Below are 12129 nucleotides of genomic sequence, written 5' to 3' on the forward strand. Positions count from 1 at the left end.
CCGGAGGGTCTCTTCCACTATGTTGTCTTGCCTTTTGGGTTACATGGCGCTCCGGCCACGTTCCAGAGGTTGATGGACTTAGTGCTGGAACCCCACCAGGCGTATGCATCAGCGTACCTGGATGACATCATTATTTACAGCTCCGATTGGCAGACCCACTTGGAACAGGTACAAGCGGTGGTGGACGCGCTTCGAACAGCCGGATTGACAGCCAATCCCAAGAAATGTGCATTGGGACTCACGGAAGCCCGCTACTTGGGCTACGTGATAGGCCAAGGGGTGATTAAGCCCCAAATTAACAAGGTTGAGGCGATCCAGAAGTGGCCTAGACCCCTGACCACGAAGCAGGTTAGGGCCTTCCTGGGTATCGTGGGGTACTACAGGAGGTTTGTAAAGGATTTTGCGGGACTATCAGCCCCCTTGACGGACCTTCTCAAAGGCAAGAAGTCCGTCATGGTGCGGTGGACTCCGCAGGCCGAGGACTCCTTCCGGGCCCTGAAGGGGGTCCTGTGCGGACAGCCCGTTCTGGTCAACCCTGATTTCCGGAAGGAGTTCATAGTACAGACTGACGCCTCGGAGGTCGGCCTGGGGGCAGTGCTGTCTCAGGTGGTTCAGGGGGAGGAACACCCCGTCACCTTCTTGAGTAGGAAGCTCACCCCTCCCGAGCGGAATTATAGCGTAGTGGAGAAGGAGTGCCTGGCGATCAAGTGGGCCTTGGAGTCCCTACGCTATTACCTGCTGGGACGGCAGTTTCGCTTGGTGACGGATCACTCTCCACTGGTCTGGATGAGGTCCGCCAAGGAACGGAATGCCCGGGTTACCCGGTGGTTCCTTTCTCTGCAGAACTTCCGGTTTACGGTTGAACACCGGGCCGGTAGGTTGCAGGGCAACGCCGATGCCTTGTCCCGCGGCCCGTGCTTGATGGCTGGAGTTCAACCCCGCACGCTTGAACTGAGGGGGGGGGTATGTGAGACTGTGACCGGGGTTATCTATGACGGCCGGTATGTCTCGCCCAGGTTGTGCTCACTCCATGATAGAAAGTAAATCCACTATAGGGTTAATGCTGTTTCCCTACAGGCTTAAGGAAGGGTTAAAAGGAAACAGGAACGAGGGCAGGTGTGCCGGGTGTGGGGGAAGTGACCAGAACTTCCTGAGCCCTCTGCTGGAGAGGCACATGTATTTTGTTATGGACTTTTTGTTTGGACATTAAACACCGTGTGCTGTGAACCTTGATGCCTGGATCCCGTGTCTTCTGCTGCGCAGCCGACCGCGCTACCTCACAATATATATATATATATATATATATATATATATATATATATATATATATATATATATATATATATATATATATATATATATATATATATATATATATATATATATATATATATATATATATATATATATATATATATATATATATATATATATAATATATACACACCAGTGCAAGCTAGGTACAGGTAATGCATTTCTGGCCCAACGTAGCTCTTAGTTTCAACTTTTGTGGATTTGTGCTGGTACTATTTCTACTTTTGGATTGTCCATGGAGCTGCCCTACACTGTGCACTTTATCACGTGAGCTGAAATGCCATTTTCTTACTGTATATGTAAACCTCATCCCATTCACTATAATACGGCACCAGTAAAGATGCACTGATACTGTTGTTTCCTTTTGGGTAGATTGCGTTTTGCAGACAGAGGTTGTGCTAGGATGTTCTCCATTAGTCTCCCTCCATAGAATTTGAAAAATGGAACTTACCGCCAGAACAGATCATATTTTTGGGGAAAATAGAAAATAGTGGATAAATATAAAGGAAAAATTCCAACTTCAGTTGAGTCAATGATGGTATAATTCAGATATCTAATCTAGTGAGAGCAGCTGGCTACGGATGGATATCTGACACGTATTATCTCTAGTTATGTTACAAGTCAGATATTAACTTGCAGAGTAACTAGCAAGAGTTTTCTTTACTACAAAAATAGAGCAAATTTGCATTGTTTAGGAAAAAATACTCATAAAATTGGGTATTATGAACATGACCTACTAAGGAGTTCCAGAAATGGCACCATACTTGTCCATTAGTGATCTGTTATTGTAACTGAATGTACAGTATGTAAATCAGCCGCAATGCCAGCAATAGCCTAAGGTTAAATGCGGCACTGTATCAGGATATATAGTGACTTTTTTTTTAATCTTATAGATTTACAAGAGGAGGCGAGAGGTCTATTATAATTGACTTTTTAAATTCTATTTACATTGTTAAATTATTAAATCTTTGAAACACCGCTGTATTATTCTCTACAGGGGAAGGAATGAAGGAGCCGGCCACTCTGTGCAGATCTAACTTCAAAGTAAGTCATTCATGTGGCTGTGGTTTACATAATTTACATTAAGGACGGTATTACCACTGCTGTTCTCACCATATACATAATCTATTCACATTGTGCTCATCCTATAGATCTATTCGGAGTGCTCACCGTATACGTCATCTATTCAGATTGCTCACTGTATATGTAATATTTAATTGACATATAAGTAAATCTCCCCCAAAAATTTTCGCCAGCTGTTGGCTGAACAATGATTTAGCCATTGGTCTCACCAGCAGCTATCGCTGGCTCTAGCTCTGCCTAGTATAACTTTTTTTTTCTATGAGCAAGCCACTGCCAGACATCCCTCACGGCAGGTTATCTCTTGGAGAGCAGAGACAGACATGCCGGATCCTTTTCTACCTAACCTCATCTGTCTGGGAAGAGTCATGGGCCCCATAAATATTATACTAATGTCAGCTGAGCCTTTGATGTCAGCCGCTTTCGGGCGACATAAGTGATGTGTGGGGTCTTAATGCTCAATCACATCTTCACCATGGATGTGATAACGAATCAAGGTCTTCTTCGTATACATGTTCAGAATGGGAAAGATTTACAAATAAAGTGCAAAACCAGAACAAAGTACTCTAATGCAAACTCAGTATATGAGTGGCTGTAAGGTGCTATAAAAGTGCTAATTATGCAAACTAAGGCTATGTGCGCACGTGTGCGCTCTGCACCGCACCGAAAAGGTGCGCTTCAGAGCGCAGCTGAAAAGCTCCGTTCTGATGCTCATGGTGCCGGCAGAGAACGTGCGCTCTGCCTGCTGCCTCTCCCTATAGACAGCATGCAAACCGCACGGGAGAAGTGACATTTCACTTCTTAGAACGCAGCGATTCAGGCCAGCAGCCGAAGCACTGCGCTCTAATATGCCACGTGCGCACGGCTCCTGCACAATCTCCATAGATTGTGCAGGGGACGCAGGACGCATGCAGTTACGCTGCGCTGCAGATCGCAGCATAACTGCATGTAATACGCACACGTGCGCACATAGCCTAAGTACGATTTGGAAGTATAAATATACTGTATAATTAAATAAAGCAAAGACTGCATTGCTGTTTTATGTAACTACTAAGGATAATCCCCAATACCTATCTAGCTATCTTATACACACACTGATGGACACCCAACTAGTTGTATATAATGCAGTGCCTAATAAAGAAAATTACTTCTAGTGAGTGTGCTTGCAGAGCCGCTAACATAACAGCTGATACCCATGGAGTTCTGGCCAAGTGGCGACCCTGAGGAAGAATACCGAAATGTACATCGGGGCCGGGCACCGCACGGCCAGAACTCCATGGGTATCAGCTGTTATGTTAGAGGCTCTTCAAGCACATTCACTAGAAGTAAGATACAATGACAGCCCCTACTACTGAAATTAGATCATTAATCCAGTCATTGTGCCTCTGCATGAACAAAACAGGCCTACTTTTATCTTCATAGATGACAATCGTCCAGCTCATCGAGGTCACTTAATTAAGGTTGGCAGCTGGAGACTAGGGTACCTCAAATGGAGCGGCCTGTACCTGAATCCCATTGAAAACCTATGGGATCAGCTTAGTTGCCATATAGAGGCTTGTAACTGTGTACCCAAGAACCTCAATGACCTGAGGGACACCCTTCAAGAAGAGTGGTATGCCATGCCTCAGCAAACAACAACTCCACTTGTGAACAGCATAACATGACGTTGTGAGCTGTAATTGATTCTCAAGGCCACAAAACAAGTCGAGACATTGACTTTTTTTTGGGGGGGTTAGACCCACACTCCTTGGCTTTTGTTTCAATAAATTGTTTGAGATGAAGAAATCACTATTGCATACTTCTACTTAAATGCCCTAATTTCATGATAAAATATCACTGTAGCGTGAACTTTTTATGTTTTACATAAATTTCACCCGAAGGCCAAATATCCGTAACTTTTTGTAAGTAATATAATTGTATAACTATATGGACATATGACATTTAATACTAGGGAATGTGTAAAAGTCATAGGGATTTTCTATAGAAGCAATTTTACAATGTTGGCATATTTTTCTATATAGCTCCATTGGGCATAGGTGTTTTCTGATAATACAGCAGGGTAGCCTGGGCAATGCCAATTGCTTGTTCACTAGTAGTCTGTCAGACTCTTTGGTATTTTGTCATGGTGGACTCTGTTTTGCAGTACATGTATTGGACTATGAAGCAGCAGTTGGCTCATCACACGGTGACAGGCTGCAATGTTCGCCCAGGAGATCTTTTGGCCTCAGGAACTATAAGTGGACCGGTAAGTTTGATCTGTTATCTAGAACCGACATATAATCAATCTGTGCAGGGAGTCAGTGGTAAATGACAAATACCCTGCTAAATACATGAGCAAAACTTGCTGAAATTGGGGAATTTGATCGTAATAAATATGGCACTCCAGAACACTGGTCATATTATGGTTTGGAAATATACCCATCCCACCCATAAATATAGAAAATAGGGTGCTTAGTAAAGTAAGAGTGAAAAAAAAGTTTAATTGCAATGGTTGCCTAGTTTAGAAAACTCCTTTATAAGGGGCTTAAAGGGAACCTGTCATGTCTGATAATACTACTAACCTGCAGATGTAGATATATGATTAATCTACATGTTACTAAAAGTGTGGCATCCAGGAAAAAAATAACTTTATTTCTCCCTGGAGCGGCCGGCTTTTAGTTATTCTGTTGTGCTTTTCTGGTTTCAGTCACCACTTTGCTCTAAGCTCCTCCCGACACTGTGACTGACAAGTTGGTTGTGCAATGCATCGGTGCAGAACAAGCTGTCAGTCAAAGTGGTCAGTGCTTAAGTGTTCTTACAGTCGCCGATCATACTATAGTGAGAAGTGACTGTAGCGGTGCCTGCACAGCTGCAGGACTGAAAGTCGGCAGCTCCTAGGAAAATAAAGTTAATTTTTTCATGAGTTCCGCACTCTCTGTACATTGGCCGGACACCTTCGTAAGGCCGTTGTCACACGGGACGATATATCGTGCAATCGCATGAGCGATCACACCCGCCGCTGTCGCTTGTGCGTCACGGGCAATTTGTTGCCCGTGGCGCACAGTCGTTTACCCCCATCACACGTACTTACCTCCCGAACGACCTCGCTGTGGGCGGCGAACATCCTCTTCCTGAAGGGGGAGGGACGTTCGGCGTCACAGCGACATCACAGCGGCCGCCCAATAGAAGCGGAGGGGCAGAGATGAGCTGGACGTAACATCCCGCCCACCTCCTTCCTTCCTCATTGCCGGCGGGACGCAGGTAAAATGTGTCGTCGTTCCCAGGGTGTCACACGTAGCGATCTGTTCTGCCACGGGAACAATGAACAACCGGCGCACTGAAGGAGGAACGACATTTTGAAAATGAGCGATGTGTCAACGAGCAACGATAAGGTGAGAATTTTTGCTCATTAACAGTCGCTCCTAGCTGTCACACGCTACGATATCTCTAGCGATGCCGGATGTGCATCACAGAATCCGTGACCCCGACGACATATCGCCCGATATATCGTAGCGTGTAACGCCGGCCTAACACTATTAACTTTCAGATTAATAGCTTTATCTGACATCACAAGTTCCTGTTAATAAAGTTCAGGGCCTTTATTTATCAATTGAAGTGGACAGTGACTACAAAGAAAGTAGCTTCTTATTCTCGAGGAACCAACCTGTCCAGGAATTACACAGATAATGCATTTGTCTCAGTAAAACCAATTTTGTAATTTTTCTTTTTAATTTTTTTTTTTTATTTTTTTTTTATCGTCAAATTCATCAAATTGGTTCACGTGAACTTTGTGCAAAACACAAATTGTCTTTTTTTTTTTTTTTCTGTTAATTGCAACTCAGCAATAGAAAAAGTTGCATGTTTGTAAAATGTCACAAATAATACTCCAAATATTTAGCATACATTAAAATTACTCCAGGGGAGCAGGGAGGGTGTAGTAGAATTGCACCAAATTTTGTAACTTTTTTTTTTTTTCTAAAAAGTCGCATTTCTTGACTTGGTTTAAAACCTCTGGAAATGCCACATTGACGTAAAAATCAGACAAAAGTTAACTTGAAAAAAGGCGCAAAATTTTTATAAATTTGTCGCCAATAAACAAAGGTCACTAACCCTATATAACTTACCGGCCCATCACATATAGTTTCTTAACATTTTTCCTTTTTTTTCCCCACAGGATCCTGAAAGTTTTGGCTCTATGTTGGAACTGTCCTGGAGAGGCTCCAAGCCGATTGATCTTGGAAACGGTCACACTCGAACGTTCTTGAGAGACAGAGACACCGTAGTTATAAGAGGTACTGTCAGATACAATATATTTAAGATAAGATATTACATATGACTTCTACTTACATTTTGTGTTTCAGGTGTGGCGCCCTGGACAAGCCAGGTCGTCACAGAACAACACCAACACACCCCACACCCCAGTTAGGCACACCAAAGCCAAACACAAAATCCTTGTTGCCTTCCTCCAGGGGCTGATGTTCACACCAGGGGGTGGGCCAGGCGGTTGGTCCCGCCCACCGAGGAGTTCACAGTCCTGGAGGCGGGAAGAGCAGATTAGTTTTGGAAGTGGAGAAATGAGGTGGTAAAAAAGCAGTCTGAAGTCGGTCTGGATGTGTGGCCTGGACGGAACAGCAAGGTTGGCAGACGGTGGTGACCGTCTGCAGGAGAGGCCTATTGGAGCTAGCCGTAAGGACCGTGGACAGGCGGTGGCCCGGCGGTACCGGACCGGTACGCAAAGAGAAGCCAGCACCAACCGGCAGGGCTTACGGACCCCGACAAGGCTAGGAGTCGCCGCTGAAATTGTCAAATCCGTTAGCGAAGGGAACCTCCGGGGTTTCCCAGCAGCCATGTCCCGATAGAAGGCAACAGTCCAACCGTTAGAGGGAAACACAGTCACCGCCAACGCTACAGTTCCCAGGGCCAGAGCCTGGGGGCAAAAGGGGCTCCTTCAGCACATATCCAAGCTGGGGAGCGGGTTACCGGTGGGAACCCATTGGAACCGTCTACACTACACAGGTGCAGGGAAAGGCAGTCACCATCAACCTGCCGGGAGGAGAAACACCGCAGCCGTCTGTGGGACCCGTCCATCCAGCTGTTTGTTTTACCGGAGACTGTGTGTTCATGATTGGCTGAGTGAGTACCACCGTGCCGTGCGGCACAGCGCTGCCCCCGCGACCCTGCACCTCACCAGGCCCCGTAACCCACCTGACATCCATCCCTACCCCATCACCGGGCCCCGGGACAACCAACCCCCTACCCACGGAGGGGAGAACCAACATCCAAGCTGCTCCCTGTCATCGCTCCCGGGATCCCTGTCCAGAGCAGCGGTGGTGTCACCAATCTCACCACAACCGTGGGTGGCGTCACGGACAATAAATCCCCAAAACCAAACCCCTTTTCACTCACGGGCGAGGAACGCCGCTCGAGTCATCGGGATCCGGCCCACCGCTCGAGCCACCACTGAGCAGCAGCAGCAGCCGGACCCGAGCAGTGGGTGAGCGCAGCGTCCCCTCCTCCGCCCGCGACACAGGCACGTCAGAAGTATACACTAGATATTCTCCCAATGCATACCTGACATTCACCATGTCAGAAATAGGCTCCCATTGTATAAAATGTATACCGCATGGAGTGCAATGATACAATTCATTGGCCTGGCTTTAAACTTGTGAGCCCCAGTTCAAAATTTCCAGTAGAACCCCCAACTAATGCAAGTTTTACACACATGGAGAAAGAGGCATTTTGGGCCTTCTAGGATCCAGAGCCTGAGTGTAACTACAACCTATGATAGTTATGCTCCTTGGACAATGTAACAAATGTATATTGCATGGATTGCATGAGGCCAATGTAGAAAAAAAAATAATTTACCGCATGGAGTGCATAGGGGTCAGTGTACAAAATCTGTGCCAAATGGAGTGCATGACGCCAATGAGCCACTTGTTAGGGCATGCTCCTGACGAATATCTTAGCTTTCAATCACAATTGGGATTTTCAGGCGTGCTATTATAGTAACGCCCCTGGGCCAATGTATCATATGTAAACTAGAAAAATTGCCGGCACTTCCTAATCTCATAGTTTGAACTGGTGCATATTGAACATGACATACAATTTAAAAAAAATAAAAAGAAAACAGTTGTACTCAAAGGGAAGGAAAAAAAAGAAAAATGTAGATGTGAATATTGGAATATGAATACTGCCAAGAAAACATGAAAAACATGAGTTACTTAGCAAATAAAAGTGACCAAATTTACTTGTGCCCAGTTACCACGTCAAGGTATAACTCTAATCTGGATCCTACTCTAATTGCTATGCCTCTCTTGTCCAAACTGAACTTTTATATGGGCTAGAGTAGAACCTGCAAAAAGAAAATTAAAAACACCTGAAATAACTGAGATGAGTGCACAGACAAAGTACATGACTCCATAATACAAACTAGAAAAATTGCCGGCACTTCCTAATCTCATAGTCTGAACTGATGCATACTGTATCAAATGTATACCACATGGAGTACATAGGAGCCAATGGGCAACATGTTAAGGAATTCTCCTGATGAATATCTTCTGCGTGCATTAAAAAAGAGACATGAACAGAGTTTAAAGCCTGATTCACACATCTGTATTTTATAATCTGAATATGAACCGTGATTTACAGACTATCTGCAGGTGTCCGGACCTGAGTTTAACAGTCTTCTATGTGTGTATGTCGTGGGGCAGTAGTTGTGGGCGAGTGATGGACTCTGGACACCCTGTCACGCCACATACAAGACACAAGTCCTGGCTGGGTGTGTGGACTGCATGCCTGAGAAGGTCGCATGTTGCCATTGGCATCGACTGGCCAGGGCCAAATGATTACTTGATTTCATAAGGAGACCACTAGTTCAGTTTTAGCAACAACTCTTTACTGACTGTTCATCTTCGTCAATTCTACACATGAGATAGCAGGTAAACATCTTCCAGCACATAACAGTAGTACAAAGCATAGTTACATAGGTTGAAAAAAGACCTAGGTCCATCTAGTTCAACTTTCCTCCACCAATTCTACATTTTGTCCCTAAGTCACTTATAACCAACAATGTTATGTGTACTGAGGAAATTATCCAGCCCTTTTTTTAACACTGGAAGTCCCAGAGAGGGGTCATTTAACATTTCTACCATTGAAACCCTATGGAGCTCGAAATTCCTGGGACTTCTAGTGTTAAAGCTGTTATAGTATCTGCCATTACTACCTCTTGTGGTAGGGCATTCCACAGTGTGACTGCTCTAGCAGACATTAGCAGTTCCCACTTGGTTGTTTTCATTCTCAATGGTCCTGTGAGTCCCAGCACAACCCAGCCCAATACTACAGACCAATTCATGACAGTCACTTTCCCTTTCCTCTGCTCTCTGTTTATTGTCCTTGTAGAGGAGAGGGTCAGGGAGTTTTGCCACTATGGCCAGGGTAGAGGTTTGTGGTCACCAATGCTTTTGATTCCACATCTCTTCTCCTCGTAGAGAAGAAGGTAGGGTACAGTAGAGCCTGAGTAGAGCCTTGCTGTTAAAATCACTTGGGGAGACTCTGTCCGGGAAAGCCAACTTTGCTCACCACTTAGGCCATTCTGACCCATTACCTTTTAGGTTTGGGACCTTGTCGCTAAAGTCTCATCTCTAGGACCCTCCAGTCAGGGCCAGGCTTTTTAAAGGCCGGTCTCTAGCCTCTGTGTTGTCTTTTGTCCCGTGTCTCTGGTCAACACTCTAGTTCTCGCTTTCTCGACTCCTGTCTCCTTTTGCCACAAGTCACCTACTGCATGCGACTTTCACTACCTACATTCTATCCATCCATATCTATCGCATACTAACTAGGCCTTCACTAACTTCCTAGAAGGAACCGTCTCTTACTCTATCAACTAAGCTCTCCCATTGTGGTTAGCCTCTCAGCACTTAACTGTCTCTGACCCTGCTCACTGTCTGTTGCTCTGTAGAACTCAACCACTTAACAGGACAGGGCACAACATTATACATCAAAATATTACTATAGTGTATGATATGGATTACACAGTAACACATTACATCATATTACTGTCACAGTTCATATATCACATTATTTATAAAAGATGGAGGACACAATGGACACGACAATACAATATGCGATTGGTGTCTTCCGAGAAAGGAATGTGACATCATCAGTCCACTTCCTTACACCTGATGCCTAGTTTGGACACGTGACCAGCGTCCAGTCTGTAAATGTGGTCAGAACTTGGAATGTGAAACACGGATATGAGAATCTAGCTTAGCTGATAAGTGTTCTAAAACAAGAAAAACAGACAGTACCGCACCACTGGGTCACCTAACTCAATACTGCAAGGGACAGGAGGCGCAACAATAACCAAAAGGCTCTGTACTGTGGTGCTCACCACAAGGAAACCAGTCCAGCAAAGATCATCATAAGAGAGGATCACAGGACCAGTAGAAGCACAGCAGCGTGAAACAGTCGTCGTCTTCCGGAGTGCTAGCATCTGGTCTCGGACTCTCTCACCTTTTATGCATTTATAATAAATCAAGGACTGTTATACAACAGCGTGTGCCACGATTCTACCTTCTCTTATGTTGATCTTCGATGGACTGATACATGGTTCATTTCACAACACTTAAGGTTTTCAATAGTTACAAATATCTGATAATTTCACAATCCAGCAGTCGGGAAAAGCCGATTTGTCACAATTTTACTGTGATGCAAAATTCCCATCACAGACTACTTATCTTATATACACTTTTGTTGAACTTTGGTTCTTCAGTGCTCAGGATTAATCTCACGACCATCGTGTTTCTCTACCACAGGTTTCTGCCAAGGAGAAGGTTATCGAGTCGGATTTGGGGAATGTTCTGGAACTATTCAACCAGCAGAAGAATAAATGTTGTCTTTCTTGTTTCATTATATTATGAATTTACAATATTCTTTTAAATTCACAAAGACAGCTGGAACACGCTGACAGCATTGCGGAGCATTCTGCAGAACATATGTCTTGAATGTGGAATGAGCAACGTTCCTTTTTTTTACCACTCTTAATGTAATTCACAAGAGATGAAGTCTACATCATGTCACCCGGTCCTGCAGCCCCAGAACCTGTTGGAATTACATGTATCCTAAACCGTCGAAAAGTAAAAGCAGCCAAAAATTTAAAGTGAATGAATAATTAATTGCAAAGAATTTGATGTAGAATTTCAGAGTAAACTCTTCACAAAAAATCTGCAACAAACTACATTATAATACAGTAGATGTTTGTTTTTTGAAAACTTCACTTGACTGCAGAGTATTTTTCAGCTGCGAGTTTTCAAATAAAGGTGTGGATTTCCAATGGATTATCACTATACCGTTGGTAATATACTCTGCAAATCTACTGCAAAATGTTGCAAATCTGCCATAAATATACAGTAAAAAAAAGTTCAAAAATATACCACATACTTTGTGTATTTTCTATAAGTTTTCTCTATTGTTTTTTCATTGATATCACTGACAGCAATGGATAATTGTCGTTAGAGCTGCAATAAAAAAACATATGATTTAAATGTAATACAGCCGTGTTCAATAATAGCCTTAAAAACAAATTATTGAAATCTTCAGGTTTGTTTTAAATTTTTATTTATTTATTTTTTTCAGTTTTTTGCCCAAATTTGTCCATCCTTAAATAATGTGACTGTATATCAAACGATACATCATGGAATGTAGAAGCCAGCCTGATGGAAGGATTACAGTAGCTGGCAGTTTAACAGTTTTCTCAAAGAT

The 12129-nt window shown here is 43.9% G+C and overlaps 1 protein-coding gene across 1 annotated transcript in view; it reads left to right on the plus strand.

The window, feature by feature from the left end:
• Positions 1 to 11917, plus strand: part of FAH (fumarylacetoacetate hydrolase) — a 69658-nt gene extending 57741 nt beyond the window's left edge. Inside the window, exons 11-14 of the mRNA XM_075342894.1 lie at positions 2312 to 2358; positions 4538 to 4639; positions 6548 to 6665; positions 11184 to 11917. Of these exons, the coding sequence (XP_075199009.1) occupies positions 2312 to 2358; positions 4538 to 4639; positions 6548 to 6665; positions 11184 to 11257 (341 nt within the window). The 3' untranslated portion in view covers positions 11258 to 11917. The remainder of the gene's footprint in view (positions 1 to 2311; positions 2359 to 4537; positions 4640 to 6547; positions 6666 to 11183) is intronic.
• Positions 11918 to 12129: the final 212 nt, after the last annotated feature.

The sequence above is a fragment of the Anomaloglossus baeobatrachus genome, chromosome 4 (genome assembly GCF_048569485.1).
Source record: "Anomaloglossus baeobatrachus isolate aAnoBae1 chromosome 4, aAnoBae1.hap1, whole genome shotgun sequence".
Lineage (NCBI taxonomy): Eukaryota > Metazoa > Chordata > Amphibia > Anura > Aromobatidae > Anomaloglossus > Anomaloglossus baeobatrachus.